At 44.2% G+C, this 25,911-nt stretch overlaps 1 protein-coding gene across 1 annotated transcript; it reads left to right on the top strand.

The window, feature by feature from the left end:
* Positions 1 to 10,877: 10,877 nt before the first annotated feature.
* Positions 10,878 to 23,889, top strand: barhl1a (BarH-like homeobox 1a). The gene is made up of 3 exons (XM_073050246.1): positions 10,878 to 11,618; positions 15,982 to 16,204; positions 22,164 to 23,889. Exons 1-3 carry the CDS (start codon positions 11,168 to 11,170, stop codon positions 22,453 to 22,455), a joined length of 966 nt encoding a protein of 321 aa, XP_072906347.1. The 5' UTR covers positions 10,878 to 11,167; the 3' UTR covers positions 22,456 to 23,889.
* The last annotated feature ends 2,022 nt before the right edge of the window (positions 23,890 to 25,911 follow it).

Raw genomic sequence — 25,911 nt, 5'->3', positions numbered from 1 at the left:
TCCTTGTCAGGCCTGTCGAATGCTTGCAGCGTTAAAAGGAGAATCCTACCGGCGAGAAAGTTCTCCTCGGCGTGTCCACCTGAAGCGTTTCCATAAAATTCTGTATAACATGATTGTTTATTGAAGTAATAGCTCAACTAGGACAAACATTGGAATCCCCGATAAGTGCGCTAGTCATGAATCACATCCCCAGTAAACAACTCCGCTGTTCAGCGTTAGCCGTGCCGGATATTGATTATGTAGAAACCCTTCTGCCTTCACCAAATGCAGACCGAAGTTATTGTGAAACAGGTTAGAAAGGCGGTCCTCAGCTCGTGCCCATTCACATTTCCAAGCTACATGTAGAAACGATAAATAGTCAAATTATTTTAAAGAAACCGGCGTGAATTCTATTTCGAAGTCTCTGTGTGACCCTTTCATTCGCTAAAGCGGAAATCTGCTGGTGTTTATATAACCATATAACAATCACAGCACGGAAACAGGCCATTCCGGCCCTCCTAGTCCGTGCCGAACTCTTAATCTCACCTAGTCCCACCTACCCGCACTCAGCCCATAACCCTCCACTCCTTTCCTGTCCATATACCTATCCAATTTTACCTTAAATGACACAACTGAACTGGCCTCTACTACTTCTACAGGAAGCTCATTCCACACAGCTATCACTCTCTGAGTAAAGAAATACCCCCTCGTGTTTCCCTTAAACTTTTGCCCCCTAACTCTCAAATCATGTCCTCTCGTTTGAATCTCCCCTACTCTCAATGGAAACAGCCTATTCACGTCAACTCTATCTATCCCTCTCAACATTTTAAATACCTCGATCAAATCCCCCCTCAACCTTCTACGCTCCAATGAATAGAGACCTAATAATATATCATATGATATATATGATATGATATAATATATCATCCACATTGTTGGATTAAAAAACATAGAGCCACTCGAAACACATCGAGGGGCTATTGAACCAATATTGAAACTACTGTATCTCTGTTATAGTAAGTACATCCAAAGATTTTCATAAATTAGAAAGTAGCTAATAATCACGTTTTCCGCCGAAGATAAGTTATAACAATGTCGACACTTAAGGTTGATCGGTTCCATTTGTTTCAGTTGAAATATAATTAATCAGGAATGTTTTCCCAGTTCCCGCTGGAGCCACAGTAAAATGTAAACAAAATGAGCGGTTCGGGAAGTTCTGCCGAGTCGATTTTCTCTCCAAAGCCACCAGTATCGGCAACCTCCCGGATACCGCCCCCGACATACCAATGCAGAAATATAATGAATTGAGTGGGGATGCGTTCATTACTTATCCTGAGCTGTCCATTCTGAACAAGACTTTCGGGATTTGTTTGCCTGGAATGGGTGCGGCATTCAGTTTACCCCTCAGCTGCCCTGATACCCTGCTTCCGCGTCCCTCTCCAGTCCGCAGCTATTTGCGTGTTTGCAGTATAGCCGCTTCCGTAACTCGGGTCAGCGACCAGGATCCTGCACAACCTGCCCGCTTTCTCGCCATCTCAGCCAAGGATATCAAAACATCAAGTTTCTAAATGACCCGAGAACTGTTCCCTAAAACAGCTAGGAAGTTACTTAAATCAGTGTGCCACGTTACGCCGGGTTTCCATAAACCTCGTCGGCTTGTGCCGGACACCGATCTTTGTTAAATAATTCAGGATAAAAATTCCGCCCGGGTTTTGTCAAGACTGACATTCCCAATATTGGAAGCAAAGCATGGTCCCAAAGAGGGTGTTACATCTCCGCATGCGTTGCTGAAGCATTTTCTTTAATGTGCTAACTTGTATTTCGGGTGAACAAATCGCACTTTCTCCATTCTCCAAGAGGGGGTTTACGAGAAGGATTCCGGGGACGAAAGGGTTAAGGAGCGCTTGATGGTTTCGGATCTGTACTCGCTGGAGTTTCGGAGACTGAGCGGGCGGGGCAGGGGGGTGGTGTTGTTTCACTGAAATCTGTCGAATATTGGAAAGCCTAGATAACGTGGACATGCAGAAGATGGTTCCAGTAGTGGGGGAGTTTAGGACCGGGGGCAAAGCCTCAGAATAGGAAGACATCCCTTTAGAACAGAGGTGAGGAGAATTTATTTAGTCGGCGGGTGCTGAATCTACGGAGTTCATTGCCACAGACTGCTATAGAGGCCAAGTCACTGTGTATATTTTAAGAGGATGTTCTTGATTAGTCAGGGTGTCAAAGGTTAAAGGGAGGCAGTCAGGAGAATGGGGTTGAGGAAGGATAATAAATCAGCCGTGATGGAATAGTGGAGCAGATTCAAGGGGCCAAATAGCCCAGTTCCCCTCCTAGGTTAGATGGTCGCTCCATTGTTACAGCTCCGCTCTCTGATCTCCACCCGGGATCACAACCGAAAACACGCAAATCCCCGTACCCCGGCGGTAAGACACTGACTGCCCAGCCTTCCGCCATTCACGGTGTAAGCCCAGTCCGCCATGAGAACGTGGTGGAAGGAGACGAGGAGAAGGGAACTCCTGTCACCGACATGCCACTTAACTTTGTCCTGACGAAGGGTCTCGGCCCGAAACGTCGACAGCGCTTCTCCCTACAGATGCTGCCTGGCCTGCTGTGTTCCACCAGCATTTTGTGTGTGTTGCTTGAATTTCCAGCATCTGCAGATTTCCTCGTGTTTGTGTTCACTTCATTTTCTCCTTTGGGATCATTTAAGACCGTAAATCCATCAAGCATAGGATCAGAATTAGGCTATACGGCCTGTCTCGCCTGCTCTGCCATTTGACCAGGGCCGATTTATTTTCTCTCTCAACTCAATTCTCCTGCCTTCTCCCTTTGACGCCTTTACAGATCAAATACTTATCAATCTCCCAGTTACCTGGCCTTCGCAGCCGTCAGTGGCAATGACTTCCACAGATTCACCACCCTCTTGCGAAAGAAATCCCTCATCCTTGTTCTAAAGGGATGTCCTTCTACTCCGGGACTGTGCCCTCTGGTCCTCGACTCGCCTACAATAGGAAACATCCTCTCCACGCCGCCTAATCTAGGCCTTGCAATATTCAGTGGGGTTCAATGAGATTTCCCTCTTTCTTCTGAACTCCACTGAGTATCAGTCCAGAGCCATCAAACGATTGTCGTGCATTAACCCTTTCATTCCCGGTATTATTCTCGTAAACCTCCTCTGGAGCACCACGGCAGCACATCACTTCTTACATACGAGTTTTCAGGGAAATTTGTTCAACTGATTTGCTCCAAATCCTTTTTTTTTCCCTCAGTATCTTCACTTGATTGGGGCTGTACTTGTCTTAGCGAGGTGCAGAGGGTTTGTCAGAATTGTGGGATTTGTGTACCTTTTTAAAGCCTTCCTCCAGGGTTTATACACGAAACATAACCCCGCAAGGTTTAAGCCTAACTGAAATGCCCAGTCATCTGGCCGAATGATTTGAGAAATTCCACGATACGGCTGCTTTAAAAAGTCGCCAAAAACATTCTGTGTAAGTGTGACGCCTTTCCCTGCATCACCTCTCCTCAACCCCCACCGCCACCCACATACCCACCATCCGTCGCATAGAACTCCTCCAAGACAAACAGAACTCCCAGTTCTGCCGAAGGGTCTCGGCTCGAAACGTCGACAGTACTTTCTTTCCATAGATGCTGCCTGGCCTGCTGAATTCCTCCGGCATATTTTGTGTGTGTGACTCCTCCAAGAAATGGGTGGGTTAAGGTCAATGATAGTTAACGCTGTTGCAGACAACGTCAAATGTGTCTTATAATATTAGGTATACTCTTTTGCTCTGGCACCGCACCTCCCCCATCGGACCGCCATCCCCACCCCGAAGTCCAGTCCCAATAAGAATGCGGATTAGCAAACAGCATCATTTGACCTCTTGTTACCGAATTCCCAGTTAAATACATGAATGACATGGGATTCCATTAACGCTTTCAAATAATTATTTGTGGTTAGCACGATGCTTTACAGCATCAGCCACAAGGGTTCAGTTCCCGTCGCTGCCTGTAGGGAGTTTGTACGTTTTTCCCGTGACCGCGTTGGTTTCCTCCCACGGTCGAAAGACGTTCCGGTTGGTAGGTTACGTATAAATTGCCCCGTGATTAGGCTCAGATTAAATCGGGGTTTGCTGGGCGGCCTGCTGAAAGGGCCAATTCGCGCTTTAGTTCAATAAATAAACAAACAAACACATTTCACAATAACTTTCATAAATGACTAATGGGGTCCGCTCAACACTTCATAATCAGTGAGAACAGGACGTTCCACGGATCGTGTCCGTGGAATCCCTTCTTACCTAAATGACAGTGTAAGTCATTCAGTGCGAACTTAAACCGTCGTACATCGGTTCGTTAATAATACAAGCTCCTATGAAGCAGCCCGTGTAGTCCTTGCTTTAGCTAAAATCGGATTGGATATAACGAAATTAATGGTAGCGGATCAACCAGCTACCTCGTCGGGGCTATCGGAAAGGAATGGGTGATCGGCCGGCTCGATAGCAGATTGCTCATTCAAAGGGCTAGCATCGTTATAATGGGTCGGCTAGCCTCCTGCGTAGTTCCACGATCCCCCTGTTTCCCTCACCCCACTTCGCTGATAGGACCTCCGATCCCCAAAGGTTGTACAAGGCCTCTGGATTAAGAGGCTATTCCTCTTGTTTTTGATCGTAGATCATAACATCATAGAAGAAAGTACATAAAGTTAAAATGTTGCTTTTTTACTTCAAGCGAGCTTCTATTTCGTTGACTCTGGTCCCGCCTCCTGCACAGGTGGGATATTCCTGTGACTTGCACCCCTTTGAATCTCTACAGCTGATTATCTGACTGACCCCTTTGTAGGACTTTTAGACTCTTCGGATGATTTTTTCTCTCTCTCTCGGGTACGGTATCGCAAACTGGCTCTAGGATGAAGGTTCTCGGCCCGGAAGTCGACTCTTTATTTCTTTCTATAGAAACTGCCTGACCTGCTAAATTCCTTCAGCATTTTGAGTCTGTGCGACCCATGAATACTGCTAGCGGTTAACCAGTTTATGAAGCGGGTTATTTGAACTCTCCGTTGTCCAGGTCACTCTCTCCCAACCCCAGCAGACTTCACACCGGTCTGGAATCTCAAGCACAGCCAGACCTAGCTTCTCGGCTTGGACTGTCGTGTATTTGGGGAATACAATGGAATCTTTTTCAGTGCGGGATGCGCCCGGGTTCCGACGCTGAAAGTAAGTCTAACTGAGTAAAAGGTGAGATGGCCTTGTGGAGATGTTTGGCCTGTTTCTGCTTTGCCCCAGAGTGAGGCAGATGTTCAGATGTTCTACGTTCCTGTTGCCAATCTGAACAAAAAAAAGATTGATTTATTGCCAACAGTTTGATGCCTGTGTTGGCGATAAAAACACACACACACACACACACACACACACACACACAAGAGATTCTGCAGATGCTGGAAAGCCAGAATAGGACGCTACAAATGCTGAAGGAACTCCGCCGGTCAGGCAGCATCTATGGAAAGGACTACACAGTGCAGACATTTCATCCCGATATCTTACCGTTGGTAATAAACCAATCTTTTATCGGGACCTCTTGGCTCTAAAAAAAGCTGGAACCCTTTAACGTAGTTAGAGCATTACAAAGAGGTTCCGAAACACAGGGCTCGGTGTTACCTAGAAATCCCTGGCTCCCGCTCTCCACTCTGCTAAACGTTCACTAATTTGGGGCTGGTTTGTGGGAGCTCTTGACCACTCACTCCCGAGCTTGTAGGAATGGAGAAGGAAATGGGCGAACTGTCAGCAGCTTGCAGTGATGCTTTCTCCGGATTAATTACCGCATAACTTCCTCGTGGAATATGGGTGTAGGGGTGAATTGGTACAATATTTTCCTCCCTTCCCCGTTTGCCGTCTGTTTACCAATCACACTAACTTAACTTTATGGATTAATAATCCATAATAACTATCGTCAATCTTAAATAAATTATCTATTTTCCATCAAACTGGAATAAAAAGATTTGATTTATGCAATCACCCAATCACTCAGCTGCCGAGTATTTTAGTGCCTCCTTCGCCCCGGATTGGAGTCCATTCTGCCCGCGCACTCACCAATTCTCCAGCAGAGTGAAGTGTAGTGACCTCCCCACCCCGAACGTCCCAGGGGAAACTCCCCGCTCTCCGGATGACGCCTAAACCCCGAGGTCAGCGGGGTTCATTTATTTGACCGGTTGATCAAGTCTGCTGGGAGACGGAGTACAAAAAGAAATGATCCAGTTAGATTGTTGGAAATTCACTTAGGTGAAGATTCTGTGTCAGTTCAATTATCAAAGCTTGCAGCGGGGGGGGGGGGGCGGGCATTCGGTCTATCGCACCGGTGCTGGTTATTGAGAACTCTTCGAATAGTCGCAATTCACGCTAGTTCTGTGTTCTGCAAGTATTTTCAAACATTTTACCATTCCCTTCAAAACCCTTCCCATTCCCTTTCAGGTAGCGCATTGCGGATTTCAGCAACTCGCTGCAAAATCCATCACATACCTTCCCTTGGACACCCACTCCAATGTCCCCCGTTGCCCCCCCCCTCTCTCTCTCTCTCTCTCACACACACACACACACACACACACACACACACACACACACACACACACACACACACACACACACACACACACACACACACACACACACACACACACACACCTGGTCTACCCATGGCGGCGGGCCGGGGATGATCAATCCCTGACTGTCCAGTGTAAACCACTTCGTTAGTATCATATGACTGTGGAATTCTCCAGGCTCTTCGCCCATCGTTAGCTGCGCATCGGAGCTCAGCAACGGAGCAAGAACTTGCACTTAAGGGAACTCGGAAAACGTAACTTCGATCTTTTCTCATTCACAATACTTCCTTCATCCAAACCCTAAAGTTCACTGCCGCCGCGAGTTCCCCAAAGTGCTTTCAACATTTTCAGAAATAGTGAAGAATAATGTCCCTGCTCTTGGACCGTTTGCCCCTCTCCTTCAGGGAAGGGGCTACACAGCATCCACGCCATTAAACTCAAAAACAGCTACTTTCCCCAAGCCGCCAAGATGAGCAACACCTCCACCCATTAACCCACTCCATCCACATCACCTAGTGTTACTTTATATACATACAATCAGTATTTAACAATGACTTGGACGCGTTGTGCTAACATTATATAGGCATATTTTTTAATTATTGTGTTTTTATGCTGGATCAGATCCGGATTAACCATCATTTCATTCTCCTTTACAACTGCGTATTGAAGAATGAAAACAACATGCAGTCTAAGTAACCGACAACGGGAAATACTCAAAGGCGGAGAGCATTTCATCCGGTGCGGTCTCCAGTTCCCGATGTGTCCGAGGCGGAGTGTGTACCCGATGAGCTCCCGGTATATAGTAATCCCGGGGTTACAGAACCACCTGGGAACTGGGATTAGCCTGAACAGATCTAGGTCGGCACGAAAAGAATAGGCCGAGCGGCCTTTTTTAAACAGCATGCTGGTTCTATGGACTGGAATGGACAGGCGTTTACAGATAAAGGACGGCTGTAATACGAAGGTTAAAAGCCGCGTCTTACAAGAGGGAGCGAGGTGGAGCCCACGGTTTGACAGGAGGAATCGGTACATGAAGATAAACCGGAGAAGTATAAAGTCTTTATTTTCTGCAAGTTTGTCACTTTAATTCTGCTGGGTCGGGGCGGGTTGGAGGACGAGTTATTTCACTTTGACCATTTATTATTTGAAGCAAAAGATAAACATTTCTCGAATTGAACAGGACAGTCAGCTCGGGCGATAGACGGCAAACTTTGACATCCACGATACCTGCACCCGCGATCACCGACCGAGTTTGTGCAATCTGCTGACAAATCGGTCATGACTTATTGTAAGCGAATTGGATATGATGTTCCGGTATGACCGGTATAACGGTGAGGGTGAATACCCCGAAATCTACTTGTAAACTAAAGTAAGCCCGCGGACTAATGCGAAGATCGGGGGGGGGGGGGGGAGGGGGGGGAGGGGGGGGAGGGGGGGGGAGAGAGAGAAAGACAGAGAGGGGGAGAGAGAGAAAGGCAGAGAGAGAGAGGGGAGACGAGGGAGAGAGATAGAGAGAGAAGTTATTAATTTGTAATCGGGAAATACATTGACCGATTATCCAAACGCAAATAATATATCCCTGACGGGAGTGCTGATGGTGGATCTCGACCCGAAACGTTGACTGTTTATTCATTTCCATAGACGTTGCCTGGCCTGCTGAGTTCCTCCAGCATTTTCTGCGTGTTGTTTCGGATCTGCAGCATCTGCAAAATCTCTTGGTTAATAATATACTCCTTGTATGTTCACATATATGGTGTACATATTAAACATCCAAGATCATTTGTGTACACGGCAGGGAAACGACAATGGAATTTGAGGTAAAATTGAAGTGGAGAAAATATTATGTAAATGTTATCTTTCTTTTTAGTTTGGGATTTCCTGAACAATCCTACCATATATTTCCCCCATAGGGACAACAACAGGGTCACAAACAGATCTAAACCAGCTGATTCTCGGATAATGGGTCGGGACTGGTACAGAACATCTTCCATACCCGCCGTGGTCTTTACACCCGGAAGACCTCGCGTTTACCGCGGGCCCGTCCCGAGTCCACACGCAGCCTGCATCGACTGATTTTCCTGGAACGCGCAAAGAAAATACAGATTACATCCATATCTGACCACCCCCACGACGGCACACAGAGTCCAGGCCCCTAATCATTTTCCCCGGGTATGACGGATCCCTGGTGAAGATGCCGCCGAATGGCCAGGCACCGTGTGCCTGCGTTTCTGGTGACAGAACATAGTACAACACAAGAACAGGCTCTTCTGTCCACAATGTTGTGTCGAGCCAATTAATTTAGTGATGAAATGACTAACTAAAATAGTTCCCTCTGCCCACACAATGTCCATCCTTCATTTTTTCCCACACATTAAAATGCCTATGTAAAGCGTATACTAAAAGTTCTTTATGTTTCTGTCTCTACCACCACCCCAGGCAGCGCAAACCAGGCATCCACTACTCTCTGTGTAAAACAAAACTTGCCCTCACATCTCCTTTGAAATTGCTGTCTCTCACCTTAAATGCACGCCCTCTGGTATTTCAACCCTTGGGAGAAGTTTTGTCTGTCTACTCTGTCTATGCCTCTCATAATCTTACAGATCTTCACTCAGCCTCAGCCACTCCAGACAAAGCAACCTCTCGTTAGAGCACATGCCCTTTAACCCAAGCAACATCCTGGTAAACTTCTGCGCCCTCTCGAAAGCCTCGATACCCTTCCTATAATGGGATGATCAGAACTTTATGTAATATCAACTCCTGGTGAAAGCACTGGTGCCAAACAACTTGCCTGGTCAATGTAGTCATTTCGAGCTAACTATTCTGGTCGTAATTACTTCGTCCCTCAGGCAAGAGTACCCTCACCCAGTTAAAGTACCTGTTGCCAGCCTTCTCCTCCGGCGAAGGTAACACGAACTAGTTATGTCCATGTAAAAATAATCCCCATCTACTGGGAGAGTAGTGGGAACTTCATTCATTACGGAAAGAGCAAAATAAAAAAAAAATAGAGCGAGAGAGCGATTAAGAAAAATAAAAGAAAGTCCAGAAAGAGATGGCAACAAAATTAAACAAGAGATTTACAAACCGGCTGTCAGGCGGACATATACACAACAGGAAGGAATAAGTTTTACTGAAAACAGTAACGGCTGTACTAGATTGGAAGGTGAACGCTGACACAATGACGATTTCAAAACGTTGATCTAACTATAACTTGAAAGTGTTCTGTTCCACGTGATGAGGTTTATCTGAGAACGATCACATTTGTCAATAGTGGCAATTAGTCCGTGTGTAACGGCGAAGAGTAGACCCGCCAAAGTGCACAGTGGAACCAATCTCAAACATTTACATTTCAGACTCTCCAAGTCAGATCACGCACTATTTATAGGTGCAACAGGCAGTAAGCGAGAGAGTTGGTGCAGCCAAGATGTCACACTCTCAACCCGTCGATTTTAGCTGCGGCCGCCTGAAATCCTGTTTCACGCGCTTATTATAACGGGATCGGAGGCATCGAGTCCCTAAAGGCGCTCTTTCAGCACGCCAAAGTCGCAGAAGATGTTCATCGCCGTGAATAATGTAAAACAGTTGTTCCTGTCAATAATGTATTTTGAAATGCGGAAATATGTCAATGTGTACTTTTTTTGTAATTCCATTTTATTTTTTCTGATTAAAATATTAATTTGTCCTGAACGAGATGGAGGAACGATTACATAAACTCTTGTTAAGCTCTTAAATGTATCGAATTTTTTAAGGGCAGTGACGGCTGGAATTGCTCGTAAAGAGTGGGGACGCGTGCGCCTAATGACAGCACAATATTCTCTTTTTGCACCCGTGAAAGCTGCCTGGTGCCAGCCGCTGCCAACACCTACAGCGATATTGTTTGAGTACTTATCCCGAACTCATTCATCGACAAATCACTTTAGGACACCCAACTCCTTGAAGTCCAGTCGCAGACTGTGCAATGGCCGCAATCGGCACACTGCAACTTCCTTATAACTCCTTACTCCCCGCGAAGCTGCGGTAAACGAAAACAAAACCTTCCTGAGGCAAAGGTAGTACCCATCCACCCCTCCTCGCCACCCCTTCATCCATAATTACTTTATCTGAACACTACGCGGAAACTTCCGGCATATAGGCGCTTCTGGGCGTCATTCGTTCCCTGTTCCTCTCATTTCGACTAACAGGGATCTGCTCTGTAGTCACTGTGATGTCAGGGAGAAGCCCCAATCAGAGGCGCCCTTGCTCAGGCACGTGTTATAGACGCATTAAAAAAAGAGAGAGGAAAAAAATCCCTTGCAAAGTGACAGAAGTACATTTTAGTCCAAAAGTGTCACGGGAAGGTGGAAATCCGGTGTGCGGAGAGCGGCCCTTCGAGGAACGGGTCTGCCCCTGTCCACGGTGCTGAAACGTATTGCCCGTCCAAACGTCCTCTGAACTAGAATAGAGAAACATTGTCAAGCCACAAAGAGATCCAGATTTTGCACCAACTTTCCTTTGGAAATTGTAGTCAAGGTTTCATTGCTCCGAGTAGCTGTTTGGAAGCGGAAAGGATTTCACCACCTAGTTTCAGGCAACTTTGTTCCAAATGACCATTTAAAGTGAGGCATGGAAGGATCCAGCTTTGGGATTGACTCGATTTTATCCCACAGGCCAGTCAGCCCGGTCCTGGCCAAAGGAGATTCGTTGATAGGCGACTGCAGGTCACCCTCGGAGATGAAAGGAGGTCTGAGCCCAGTATCGGACATGGGCAGTGAGCAGGATTCTCCTTCCTCGCCCGGGACCGAGTGCGGCGAGACGCCTCCGCCCCTGCCGGGCGCCGCTGGCGGGCTCGATTCTCAGCCGCATCCGGGGCAGCTGTGCGCCGTTCCCCAGCCCAGAACTGCCACCTCCTCCTTCCTGATCAGAGACATTTTGGGCGAGTGCAAACCTTTGGCGGCCTGTGCCCCGTATTCCAGCAGCGGTCAGTCTCCTCAGGAAACAGCGCATAAACAGGGGGAGGAATTCAGAGACAAACTGGACAAAAGAGAGAATTCTTCCTCGGACACAGAATATAAAGGTAAGCGGAAAGCAGGTCAGTCTCATAAATAGCAAATAATTCAAACTCGAGGGGAAAGGATTTTTGGTAATGTGGAGGGACACCATTAGAATAAATAGCCATTAAAAGCTCAGAATATAAGGAACTTCGGAATGAGACTATCGCTTTTACCTTTCAATTCAAAAGCACCACCGACTGGACAAGTGCAACAGACTGAGTTTGGATATTGTCCATTTTGACTGCTTTTTAAAAAAGATTTCCCAGGCAGGATCTTTCCGCGTTTAAAATGCGATTTTGTTTTTTATTACTCAGTTGCAAGGTAGAATGTAATTTTCGTGGCTTTTAGCGTGAGGGCAAATCCGATCAACCGCCGCTCACACTGAAGCCACATCGAGTTCGGTATCGGCGATGTTAAAACCTTTTGTTTCCATTCTACCAGTAACTTCAAACTCTCAGGTCGAAGTCAGTCGTAGAGAGTCATTCCGCCGATGATCACTGAACAGGCCGTCTGACCCCGAGAGTCTGCACTATCGGGGGAAGCTACAGCAATAGTTTACGTCCAAATTACTTTTGTAGAAGAACATTTACAAATAGTTGGATACGGGAAAATAGTTGACAATCTCCTCCAGATTGCTTTAGTAAGCAAATATTCCTAAATGGGCCGTCTGCCAAACTACAAGTAGAATGTCAAATTCAGATAATAGGTTAATTTTAGAAAATAATTTGGAATTGGTTATCTGAAAATTTAAATTTTTACTTGCAGGATATACCGTTTAAATATATGATCAATTGAGGGGATATATGCTTGTTCATCAAAGCGTCCTTTCCATGGTTATATAAAAAAGCGAACAGATTTTAATGAAACACGAGAATTTAAAGCAGGTCCCTGAATAAGTATTGTTAGCAGCGTTGTTAATTGATAATTTCCCAGTTGTTTTGAACTAAATCGAATGTCAATCAAATAAAGTTCTGTCAAAATAAGCGAAATTCTTCGTTTACGCAGAGACGACATGATTCAGTGAGCTATAAACTAAAGAAACTAAGGAGTTAAATCTTACCTAAAATACATTGATATTTTAAAAAATTAAAAACGGTATTTTGTGAATGTTGTGTTTTGCCGACCGAGTAAAATCTTATATTTCTCCCTATTAAAATCTTACGACTCGAAAGTGAAATACGGTCAAAATTAGTAAATGGGAATAGCGTCAGAACAAATTACATAGACAAACTGGTATCTCGGAGGCATTATAGGACTTCAGAGATTATTGGCACCAGACAGGCACTCTCAAACGTCAAAACTTATTTATCAGATTCTGAGTTTTCTGAAATCCCACCATCAATAAGTAACGATATGTCTGTGTGGGAGGGAGAGTTATAAAAAGTACAGATAGCAAACTTAAAAAATAGAGAAGACAGAGTCTCACCTGCTCCCTACGCGTAATACTTTAAACAGCATCAGAAACATTCAATCAGCTGAAAGGCATGAATAAACGAGCGTCATTCTAAAACGATAGGCTGTCAAGGATGGTGCAACTTAACATAAATCAAAAGAATCACATTGGACCAGTTAAGTTAGACTGGACATGGACTCGTTGTAACAGATTGACGAGGAAACGGCAAAGTTTCCAACATCAATTTCAACAAGAGAGGAAATTTAGCTGTTCCCGGAGAGCTATAATTCGGTTTCAGTAGCACACAGATTTAATTTCTTGCCCGGTTTTCATGTGCGGGCCGATTTTTTAATATCATAGAAGCGTCGACCCTTTAAGTCAGGAAACTTCAGTTGAAACTTTTGATTAAAGTTTCTTCTCTTTATTAAGCATACAACTCGAAAATTAAACTGGCATCTGGGAGACATTATAGGATTCAGAGATCATTGGCACCAGATAGACCGTCAGAACTAATTTATCAGTGCTGGAATGATTCAGTTTTCTGAAAACCCACCATGTTTGGGATGAGAGGATTACATGCATATTTATTTTCAATTTAAATCGTTGATTAGGTTGAAATGGTATATCTTCCTGTTTTGTTTTCTCATTTTATATTTAAAAATGATCTTTTCTTAAAAAAGCGAAAAGCTGCTGATAATCCAGGTGCTCTGAAAGCTCTGAGACAGAATCCTCGGACTCTTAAATCAACGTAGCCGGTTGACTTACCTTTCCAGATACTTCATACCGACACCAAATGTTTATTGTGGAATTGCTACCCCGGCCTGATTCTCGATAAGGAGCATTGATGTGAAGTTAAAATTTCACAATTTTACTGGAGTCACGCCGATTTTGCACCACTTTGTGAACTGATACATTTCACACAAAAGTGAACCTTCATTTTGTTTTGAACTAATTGAATTTTTTTTTGGAGTTCTAATAACAATATAAATACAACGAATATATTGGTATCTGGACATATTTTCTCGTTCACCAGCCAATATGTGTTATTACCTCTGCTTTATCATTGATCGTTAAACCAAATTATTGCAAATAATCTGGTAAATGGAAGTTTTAGAATCGGGGCCCTAAGCGGCCTCTTTCCTTAGTGAAATCCAGTAAGTGACTTGAAGTTTAGAGGCTGCTTTCTTTAACCCCATGTTTGTGGCTGTGAGGTGGTCTCGCATCTGTACATTGTCTGTGTTTTTTTTTTGACCCCGCCACGTTAACCCTACTAAGAACACATTGACTGATAATTACTGTCGCGATGGTGACGAGGAAGGGTCCTTTTATTGTGGACTCGCCTGTGTTGGAGCTCCGTGCACACCGTGAATTCGGTGGACTCTTTCTGTGTACGATTGCCCTGAAAGTGTGGAACTTCGGCATGGACTGTCAACACATTGTTCAGCAGGGCAGGCTTATCTGAAGGGGATAAATCCTTGCATCTGGCTGTGTTTACGTGGTCATGGGCGATGGAAGTCTTACTGTGCCCTGGTAAATACAATAGACTGTAAGTAATCGCTCCTAACTAGAAAGTAGTTGGGCTCTAAGCGGAATATTTTGCAGTCTGTGGGCTGCAAATATTGTACAGTACATCACCTTATAGTAACCCACCCAATTAACGTTTCACTTTAATTTGCGGAACAATCCGGTGATCGGTTTTATTTCGAAGGATTCTGGCGTTAATCGGCTTTGTTCGATTCTGAAGGGGCGGGGTGGGATATAATTTGTAAAACACGAGTTAAATGGAGCTGCCGTGTGCGGAATCCCCCGGTTTCCTGTGCCTAATTGACACAGTCAGCTTCAAGCGATCGGCGTAAATTTGCAAGGTAATCCTGTGATCATTTTTTTTGTAAAGGGTAGTTCGAAGACTAAGTCTCTAATCGGTCGGCTTGCTGATTTCAGTCAGCTCCAGGAGCTTCCCTGGTGACTCAATTAAATGGATTATTTCTTTCCTGGCCCGTGCTGTTAGATCCGAGTATCTTTTCTCCTTTCTACTCTTTCGTCCCTACTCCCTTAACAACAAACCCCACTCGGTTAACGCAAACAAAGACTTACTGGACGTGCCTTTTATATCATACCTGCAGGCACAGCGCGATACCAGCTATTAACTCGGGAGAAAAATATCACTGAAACCGCCTGAATGGCGCGGGTCCGTTGTTCAGCGGCCCCTGCGTCCTTTTAACTCAAACTACCTTTTTAAAAAAAATAAATGTGTCACCTCATAATAACTGACAGAAAAATATCTCCTACAGGGATTACAGGCTCTGAGAGAGGGAGGGAGGGAGGGAGGGAGGAGAGAGAGAGAGAGAGAGAGAGAGAGAGAGAGAGAGAGAGAGAGAGAGAGAGAGAGAGAGAGAGAGAGAGAGAGAGAGAGAGAGAGAGAGAGAGAGAGAGAGAGGGAGGGAGGGAGAGAGGGAGAGGGAGAGAGAGGGGGAGAGAGAGACAGAGACGGAGACAGAGAGAAACGGGGGAGAGGTAGAGAGGGGAGAAACTGCACTCAGACAAGAGTGTAGCAGAGGCGTGAAATCTTCAGTAATTAGAATATAGGCTGTGGATAATGGGAACCAGCCCACCTTAACCGCTTGGGGAGAAGGATAGAAGAGGGTGCCGGTCTTGTAGAGGTGTTCAATTGCCAACTGTGAGACCAGACGACCCCTCACACCTTGAATGCAAAGATGCCAAGAAAATGCGATCACTTTAAGCGAAAACTGACAATCTGGGGCTTTCTATCAATAGTTATTGTTGTATTGCTGATGATCCAAAGTTTGACAACATAACGGTGTGCGCAGAGTGTGTATGAGCTGAGATCCAGTGGAGAAATGGGTTCCCCGTTTACGAATGGGGAGCTTGCATTGGGATGAGCTGCTGGCATGGGGTAGCGGCTGGTTTACTTGGCAGTATTAGCGCTGGGTGAGAATTGCTCTGTAACCCTCCGTCCGTTTTCCCGTGTGCAGTCAAAGAGGAGGCGGAGAGAGAGATCTCGAGTAGCCGCGAGAGCCCGCCAGTCCGCTTGAAGAAACCCCGGAAGGCCCGTACAGCCTTCACCGATCACCAACTCGCCCAGTTGGAGAGGAGTTTCGAGCGGCAGAAATATCTCAGTGTGCAAGACAGGATGGAACTCGCGGCTTCGCTGAACCTGACAGACACCCAGGTCAAAACCTGGTACCAAAACAGAAGGTGAGACCAAGAGAACCGCAACTAATTAGTAATAAGAAATAAACACGCCAAGCGGTGGCCATAAACTAGCACTCTGAGCACAAGAACACCCGAGGAGGTAGGCTGCTGCTGGCATGAGGGTGAAAATCAGTTCCTATCAGCTGGAGTTTAGAAGAATGGGGGAGAGATCTCACTGAAATCTATCCAATATTGAAAGGCATAAATAGAGTGGACGTGGAGAGGATGTTTCCCATAGTGGGGGATTCCAGAACCTGAGGGCACCGCCTCAGAACAGAAGCATTTCCCTTTGAAACAGAGAGAAGGAGGAACTTCTTTAGTCAGAGGGTGGTGAATCTGTGGAATTCTTTGCCACAGACAGCTGTGGAGGCCAAGTCAATGGGTATAATTAAAGTGGAGGTTGATATGTTGTTGATTGGTAAAGGCGTTAAGGTTTCGGGGAGACTGGGGTTGAGAGGGATAATAAATCAGCCATGATCGAATGGTGGAGCAGACTCGATGGGCCAAACAGCCTAATTCTGTTCCTATGTCTTAATGGTCTTATAGTCCAACGGAAAGTGAGCAGCGCCGCTCTCAATCATTCGCAGATTCTGGGAGCAGGCACGCAGGTTACAGAAATGCAGTCTCTAAGTGGGATTTGTACCTCTCACACCCACAAAGAAAGTCAGAGCGAGCAAGAAACTTCAACAGGCAATTGTGAATCACAGCAGCTCCGATGGGAGAGCGCTAATAACCTATCCGGCATCTCAACAAGTGGGGCGAAGGGGTGGCAGCTTAGTGCTGTAGTATTGACATGGTGGCAGTGGAAGGGGTGGGGGGAGAGGGGGAGAGTGAGGCCTGAGGGTAATATATTTGTATTTGGTGGCGGTGGGGATAGTGATATGACGGTGATAATAGATCTGAGTCTGAAGCACTTCTTGGGTGTCCGCACTAGGCAAATGGGCAGCAATCACCGGAGGCAAACCCCGCCGGCACACGGGGCAACTCTGACCTTTAGATACTATGGCCTGGGGCGGTTCAGCACTGGACGGAACGATCCTTGATAAACACTGATAAAGGAAACAGAGATTTTAAAAGATAAAAATGAGAAAATCTAATCGGCAGGGAACGGTAAGCTTGAAAAGATGAACATTCTCCCTATCCATCCATTAATGGGGAGAATTTTTAATGTCAGAATTCTTAACTGTATCAAACAAGCAAGAAGGTCAAAATTGCTCAGTCTCGAGACAACGCGAGGTAGAGTAACACAATTGAAAAAGGCGGGAGCATTGACAGAAGGCGCCGCACACTCATTTCTCCTGAACACTATTGCAGATGTGCGCTATGCTGCAGATGCCCCAGGGGTAACGCGCGGGGGACGAATCTGCCAAAGTAAATTTAAATAAATAATCCGGATAAAAATGCTATACTGCTTTAAAATCAAAACAAAGAACATCGGCTCAATCCGGAGTATCTCGAAAACTGCACCCGAGAGAGGAAACCTCCAAAACGAATGATTCCCTCAATTTAACCGGCCCCCAAAGGCGAGGTGTTGCAGTGCTATCAACATCTGGAAGGACCCTTACTTCGATAAGCGTGCATTCATAATCGATCCAAATACATATGAGATTTCATTGAAATTTGTTTCAAATGCGACTTTTTATCCCCCCTGTTTCTGACTGAGCCCTGTCCATTCAGGCATCATCTTCCCCAACTGAACCAAAGTGCAAACTAAATGTATTATTAAAGTACATATATATGGCACCATAGACAACCCTGAAATTCATTTTCCTGCGGGCATTCGCGGTAAATACAAACGAACACAACTGAATCGATAAAACACGCACACAGCAAAGAAGAACAAACAACCAATGTGCAAAAGACAACAAACTGTACAAATACAAATAATACAAATAATCATCATCATCATCATCAAATTTTAGACGACAAATGCAGAAAATGCCAGGAGAAACCAGAAACAATCCAACACATTGCAGGATCCTGCGGCAGTTTAACTCAATCTGATTACATACGCAGGCACAATCAAGTGGAAAACATCGTTCACCAAAATCTTAATTAAAATACCAACTCATAAAAGACACTACACCGCACTAGAAATCCAAGCCTGATCCAGTTTTAGAACCAGAGTCCCACAAATTCTCGTGCCACCGATCTGTTATCACAGATAGGACAATCCATAACAACTGTCCAGATACAATATTACAGGATAATCAACCAAGGACAATTTACTTAATTGATATCGCCATTCCAAACGCACATAACATACAGAAATCAATAAGTGAAAACACTACAGGTATGCTGAACTAAAGGAGGAAATTGAAAGACTTTGGAACAAGAACAAAGTATTCATTGCCCCAATAGTAATATTTACAACTTGTATCACCCCGAAGTCTCTACACAATAACATCAAACGATTAGGGCCACACAGCAACATCTATGTGAATCTTCAGAATGCTAAACACCAGTAAGTTCCCAGCAACTGAGGAAGCGTGCTTCGCTATGCCCATACCTTAGATTTTACCACTTGTAACTGAGAAAAAATATATAATTGTGGAATTAGAAATAAGGATCTTAAATAAGAACGAAGCTTTCATGGTGGATAAAACAATAGTGAGACAGTGCCTGAGAGTCAAGTACAACACGGTGCAATATCCAATTTGCTATCGTCCTATTAGCACCTACACTGTTCACAAAATAATTTGAAATAGCAGCTTTTTTAATCACGCGAGTTTACTTTCGGATTAAGCAGCCACCTGTCATTGAGACACCCTCTCACACTGCCCCCCCCCCCCCACGTTCTTTCCACTGTCCAAGGGTAGGAGCAAGAAGCGTCTATGTACCTAGAACGGGGACCCACATTAAAGCAACAGTTATCAAGATGAACTTGTCGACCAGTTTGGGTGCTAAGCACTTACTAAGCGTATACTAGCCTCCTCCGTGTTTGGAAATCACTTTGGTTTAGTCTCGGGGAGAACGCGCATACAGATTCAGACACGCTTGGGTGGAGGGAAGGAGGGGGACGGGAGGGGAGGGGGAGGGAGAGGAGGAGGGTTGTCCACACTAGGAGCTGCAATTACTCCAAAAGCTCGCTGAAACTACCCTCCAACCGGGGCTCAAAGGAGGAGCTGAGGAAATTTGTCTGCAGATAAGTAGAACGCAATACCAGAAAGAGAAGCAATTGTCTTTAAGCAACCTGGGGCGTCTAGTTACATATGTCAGACTACCCGGAGTTGAGAAATAGACCATAAATCCATAAGACTTAGAAACAGAATCAGGCTATTCGATCCATTGACTCTGCTCCGCCATACCATCCTGGCTGATTTATCCTTTCTCTCCACCCCATGCTCCTGCCTTCTCCCTGTACCCTTTGACGTCTAACAAATCAAGAATCTAAATATACCCATTGACTTGGCCTCCACATCCGTCTGTAGAAATGAATCCCACAGATTCGCTACCCTCTGGCTAAATAAATTCCTGAAGGGCCGCCCTTCCATTGTGAGACTGTGTGCTCTGCCAAGGAAGAGAGGGGAAACCAGATCCCAAAGTAGAACCAAAACATTCAAACATTTGTAGTTTTGGCGTTACTAATAAAAGCATAGGAGTATTAATGACAATGTGTATGTTTGTAAGTGTGTGTGTGTGTGGTTTTATGCATTAACATGTATATTCCGTGCATACATACCACGCATGCGCACATATACACGTAAGGTTTGTACAAACTACCATCACATACTTTAAGACTCGTCTATGATATATTAAAACAAATAATTGTACATCCTTACCGGTGATTCATTAGTATCTTTGCGCCAGATTTAGATTGTTCTTCCCGGCTTGTTTAAAACCAATTATTTGAAGGGAACATTTGTGATCATGTTAAAGCCAGAGTTTATCGAGATGTACCCTGGAACAAAAAAAAATCACTAAACTTTCTCCCCGCAGCCAACCAGAAGTTTGTGGAACTTTGGCTGAGAATTACACGTACCACGCAAAATGCCAATTTTATATTATTGCACAGATTTATTCCCTCTCCCCTATCTGTGGATGAACAGCCCTTCACAACAATTCTAGCCGAGACTGTCGAATTTTATGGCAAGTAGATTGGCTAGCGAAAGAAGCACCGATATGTAATTTCACATAACTCAGGGCAGTCTTCATCTGGTTCCCCAAGTAACGTGATTTACTTAGTGAAAGAAAGTTTGGCTTTTTAAACAATATTGTTCGGTACAAAGAGAACCTCAAGTTGCCCTTCCACACCTGTGTAATATTGGTGGTAACTCTGAATACTTCCCTCTGCACTCTCTTCACCCGTTCTTCAAGAATTCGTTCGGTAATTGCAAAAATTTTGATGCGATTCCATTCGGGCAGTGAACGTGGGCCAGTTTAGGGTCCGGCGCGTAATCCTAACCTAATACTTGCAGGTGATACAGAGACAGACTGAGAGACAGGTTCACCCATGCCTTTTCTAGACCCCCGGGAGAGGAGACAGGCTCAGTTAAACTTCTATCGCAATCGCCTGCCAGCGCCTGACATTCACTGACAGGAACCTACCAGAGACCCTACTCTACATTGAGATCTATGTCCTAACACATTCAGTCTCCGTCCACTAAGGCATCCTTAAACTGTAGAAGGCGAAAAGTGGAACATAATTTAAAAAAAAATATCGATCGATCGATTAGTGACAGATTTAGAATCATTTGAGGGACACACCGCCTTTAAAATCAGTGATTAACAAATCTGTGTTTGTGGGACCTGATGGCCCATTACAGGGAATCAAGAACAAAATTCTAACTCAAAATTTATCCCCCACCTTCCTTAAATATAGTCTCAAAGTTTCCCCCTTCAAAGTTGTTTTGTTTTGAATTGGATGTTGCTTCTCGTTGTCACGTTGAACAAAAATCAAGGCGAGTTGGGGCCAGGTTTGGTTTATTGGGAAGGGCAGGGATAATGCAAGAAATCTCAGAACAGGAAACGAAACTTTCTGCAAAGATTGCGGGATTGAAGCAGCATAATACGTAATGTCTATTCTGCATAGGGATGATAAAACCCAGTCACAATGACAAAGTTCAGTCTTTGCGTCGTTTGAAGCACTTTCATTCCTGTTATTCGCCCCTTCAATTTTATTAACATTTCCCAGTGACTGTAATGGAAGTTCAGTCAAACAATAAACAAAACCAATCAATAAAGCGTCCGAACGCAAAATTTAAAAAAAAATGAAAACAATTTACAAAGTACTTAAACAGCAGTGGAAGTTCAGAGGAACAGGCACCTGTCAAGAACAAGTTGCCTCCCCCCCCCCCCCCCCCCGACCACCCCCCACTTCTTCAAACAAGCCTTGGGGGAAAATCTGTGCGGTGTTCCGCACTTCCTGCAGTGAGATCAAACTCACTCAGATCCGGATCCGGATTGGAAGTTTTGTAGGAATTAGCTCAGTTAATATTGTCACATTTTAGCATACGTTCTTCAAATAATAACGATGCCGACAACCTGTGTGAGGATCCTAGAGTCACACCTCAGCTACGTATTTATTAAAATATAACACACACACACACACACACACACACACACACACACACACACACACACACACACACACACACACACACACACACATTGCATAATGTTTTAATATATATTTATTCTAATCTCATCTCGGCCTCACGACACAAGCTCAAAGATAAGGCTAACTATTTGGCTTCTGAACTGCTTCCCAAACCATCGGAAGCACCGTCTGCTGCCGGGAGCAGAGTCTTGGCGCCCTCTCAGCCAGCTTCACCCTGGCTGTCATCTAGATTGTTTCGTTCGGCTGAGGTTGAGGCCGACTAATCCTCTCATTGAACTGGAAATCATCTGGAGCCTGGTTCTGAACTAGACTTTAGCTGTAGTTCTGAATGTTAACATTAGACTAATTTTAACCCGGATTTATCTACGTTTGAAGACTTAATTATGTTCCCTTCCCCAACAGGACGAAATGGAAAAGACAGACAGCGGTGGGGCTGGAACTCTTGGCAGAGGCCGGAAACTATTCAGCCCTGCAGCGTATGTTCCCATCACCTTATTTCTACCACCCTAACGTCGTTTCCAACCTAGACCCGACTGCCATGTACATGTATCGGGGTCCCGCCGCTCCTCACCCCGTCATCCAACGACCCATCGTCCCCCGGGTGCTCATCCACGGACTGGCAGCGGGAGGCGAGCAACCACCGCCTCTTCCCGGTCTTGCAGGCGTCCTCCCTCGGCCGCCGCAACCTCGATGAGCTGCTCGGACCCCCGCTTGGACTTTTCGTGGAAGCAACAACTAAAAATCAAAATAATTTTAAAAAAAAGCACCAGTATTTAAAAAAAGTGAAAAGAATTTTTAAGAAAGATTGTATTCTACTGTATTTATGGTGTTTATTTTCGAACTTTTTTGTGTAAAAAGTGAGAGGTTTTTAACTGTGATGGAAACATTGTCCTAATTTAAAATGTTTTAATTCATCCCTGACATCTATAGTTTATTATTTTTCTTTTTAAAAATTTATAGTTTTTTACAAAGCGGATATCAACTTCATGGTATGAGAATAGTAACTGGTGATGTTGCACTATTTGAAATCTTTTTTGTTGCTATTAAGCATTTAAATAGATCGATTTATTTATTTTAAAAGTAAGTTACAATGATGGACGAATTCTCTGTATTATATTGTAAATACCACGTGAGTGTACTGTGCGCAAATTTTGTAGTTTTCCTGTTGTGTTTTTGATTTGACACGGGTGTAGATTGAAGTCGGAGACATGACTAAACCCTTTCCCTAGCGCTACCCCCTACACCTCGCCCTCTATCACATATATGATTATTTATTGAATACCGCGTTGGAGCTGGAGCCGGCAGCTGTTAGCGCGGCAGCCTGAGAGCGGCACCCCGGCTTCGGGAACCCGACAGATGGATAGCGGACCCTGGCATTCCCCGGCGCCCTTAGTTCCCAGCAGGACACAAAGAGAAAGAAAGAATGGACATTCGGCCAGCCAAAAAAAAAAACAGAACCCATTCGGTTTTATGTAACTAAACTCAACAAGTCATCTTTGCGGGTTTTAAAAGAAAGAAGTGTTTAGAACAATTCTAAAACTCAATCAATCTATTTTCTCTCTACACCCCTTAACCGCTGCATTGTCTCAAAACTTTTAGTTTTTAATTCCTGTTTAGTGAGTACTCCTCCATTTCAATGACAGATCTTAAAATATTTACAGCTCCGATCATACCGTTTTTACAACACGCCTTGCAACCTGGCTGTACGATAATTGTTTTTTAAAAAAAAGTTTGAGCGCTGTTTAAATGGGATGAGTGTCCTTTAGAGCATTGTGCTTAAATGTGAATCCCTGTAGCTGTCAGCGACGCGTCAGTCACACGTCAGTATTCCATTTAATCGGATCTGAATGTACCATCAAGGAGAGAACAAGAGGCCGAGATTCAATGTCTGATATTCTGTTTCAAGAGTTTGGAAGCGTTATTATTTTTATACCGACAGTTTGTCAATGGAGAATTTCAACATGTCGATATATTTCCTTGCAGGCATTTCTGGAATAGCCGTATTTCTGTTTAACTTGTCATTTGTAAAATATTGAAAGACAAATTATGGAAAAACGTTCAACACAACTCCATTTTTTAAAATTATATTTCAGTCAATAAAGGATTCGCTCTTCTTTATTAAAAAAAAGTTCACTGGCAAAATTCAGGCGTGTATTTTAAATTCGAGAAACCTTTGAATTATTAGTGAGCAGAGTTAAAAATTCAAGGCGTTGAACGATGAACTATTCAGATAGGGGTCCATTTAAAGAGGGCATAAGCCCATACCTCCCGAGTCTCCTCCCAAGAACCCCAATATGACAGGTCAGCTCCGTCCTTTTTATTTAAATCTGTTTACCACGTTTTGGTCCCTCTGTGCGCTGTTCTGTAAATACTGTTACTAGGTGCACTGGAGGTTGTGGGGCGAGGGCTTTCAACGCCAGGAAACCTCTGGTGCGTAACTAGCTGGGGGAAAGCGGAGCAGCAGTTCTGGATGCATTAGGCCAACCAAACCTCACACACAATTAATATCATTATTTCTATCCCTATTTGCAGTCTTAGCTTGCAAGGCCAACATCTTGAATCAAATTGAATCAGCCTCGTGCGATTTTGAATGACAATGTTTAATCGCACAGAAACTCTCATTAGATTATATTATCCGGCCTTTCACTTAAAGATTACTTAATTATCAGATGATTAAGAGTGTTCGTTGTAAATGTTAATGAGGTTTGGTCAATTTCAGCTAACAGTTAGATTTTGCCTATTTCTATATAGATATTACAATTCGAGAAAAACAGTCTTTTAGAATAGAAGTTGTCTTAATGAAAGGTTTTCGCTGCTCCAAAGGTCACAGCGAAATAACTGTGGGAAGCAGAGGGAACATTAGTGGCGAGTAAAGATCAGCGATAATAGTGTTAAAACTTGATGGGACCACCCGAGTCACAAAAGGGAACGTTACCTCGTGGTGGTGTTATCACCGAGGTAATGCAACCGAAAAGAAACAAATTGCTTCTGGGAGTATCTGAGAGACGCTGACCATCTCACAGAAACAAACTTTTAATGTTTTGGTGTAAGTAGTTTCTAGCGACAAAAGCTCACCCACGTTTGTTACTTTCAACCCGACAAGCATTAATGCTGGTTTGGTTGAACCAATATATGTGTGTGTGTGTGTGTGTGTGTGTGTGTGTGTGTGTGTGTGTGTGTGTGTGTGTGTGTGTGTGTGTGTGTGTGTGTGTGTGTGTGTGTGTGTGTATGTGTGTGTTTCTCTCCCTCTCTTTCTTCGCGTGCACTTGCGTATCTCTCTTTCCGCGTGTGTGTCCTAAAATCGCTGCTGTGTTTTTAAAATTGCTGGTTAACAAAGATCAAGGCACTACTTGCAATTTTTACCTAATTTGGATCCGAAAAATGATAAAAAGGTGTTATTAAATACCACAGATCTATACTAGCATGCCGAAAGTCAAAAATAAATTAATTCAATAAGTTAAATGAAATTCTATTTGATTTAAAACAATAATCTGGTTTATAAACTGGTTTAGTATCTAAAACACATTCCCTAAATAGGAACTTTATTTTTAAATGATGGATTAACAGTTTTTAAGAAATTCAGAGTTTTTGGAGATTTGGGAGCATTCAGAAAGGTTTTTTCTTTCCAAATAGAGTTATGAGCAAACTGTGGATTTGACTGATTCTTAATATCATAAAATTATCGTCGTCCCCCCCCCCCCCCCATTCGCTGCCCTTGTGCATTACACCGGGGTAAACTTGTGAAAATCTGCCCCTTCCTTTGGCCTGACTTGCATATCGAACAAACAAAAACACCAGGACCGCTTTATCTTTAAAACCTCGATTTGTTACCAGATGAAGACGGCTCGGTTCTTTTTTAAAAAGTCGGCCCATTAGAGTGCGTTATACCTGGAGAATTTCAAGGATGCATGTTATGAGTTGCGAGAACCAGAAGCACGACAGAATGTTAATTTTTGCAGCGGAATTTTCGCGAGTCTTGTTACTGTGGCGTATTGTACAAAGTTAGGTGGTTCTTATTCCACAACGTAATATAGTGATCAAGCCAGCTGACCGTTGGTCCATATACAAGAGCTCGTGTCTCACCACGGACGCTGGGGAAATTAGTTTTAATTAATTAAATCATTTGACTTTAAAAAACTAATACCAGCAA

The sequence above is a fragment of the Hemitrygon akajei genome, chromosome 7, assembly GCF_048418815.1.
Source record: "Hemitrygon akajei chromosome 7, sHemAka1.3, whole genome shotgun sequence".
Taxonomy (NCBI): Eukaryota; Metazoa; Chordata; class Chondrichthyes; order Myliobatiformes; family Dasyatidae; genus Hemitrygon; species Hemitrygon akajei.
Note: the sequence above shows the minus strand (reverse complement) of the source record. Positions and strands in the feature narration are given on the sequence as shown.

Coding starts and splice junctions, on each gene's coding strand:
- barhl1a (XM_073050246.1), top strand. CDS start 11,168: ATGGAAGGATCCAGCTTTGGGATTGACTCGATTTTATCCCACAGGCCA. Junction 11,619..15,981: donor CTCGGACACAGAATATAAAG/GTAAGCGGAAAG, acceptor TCCCGTGTGCAG/TCAAAGAGGAGGCGGAGAGA. Junction 16,205..22,163: donor ACCTGGTACCAAAACAGAAG/GTGAGACCAAGA, acceptor CTTCCCCAACAG/GACGAAATGGAAAAGACAGA.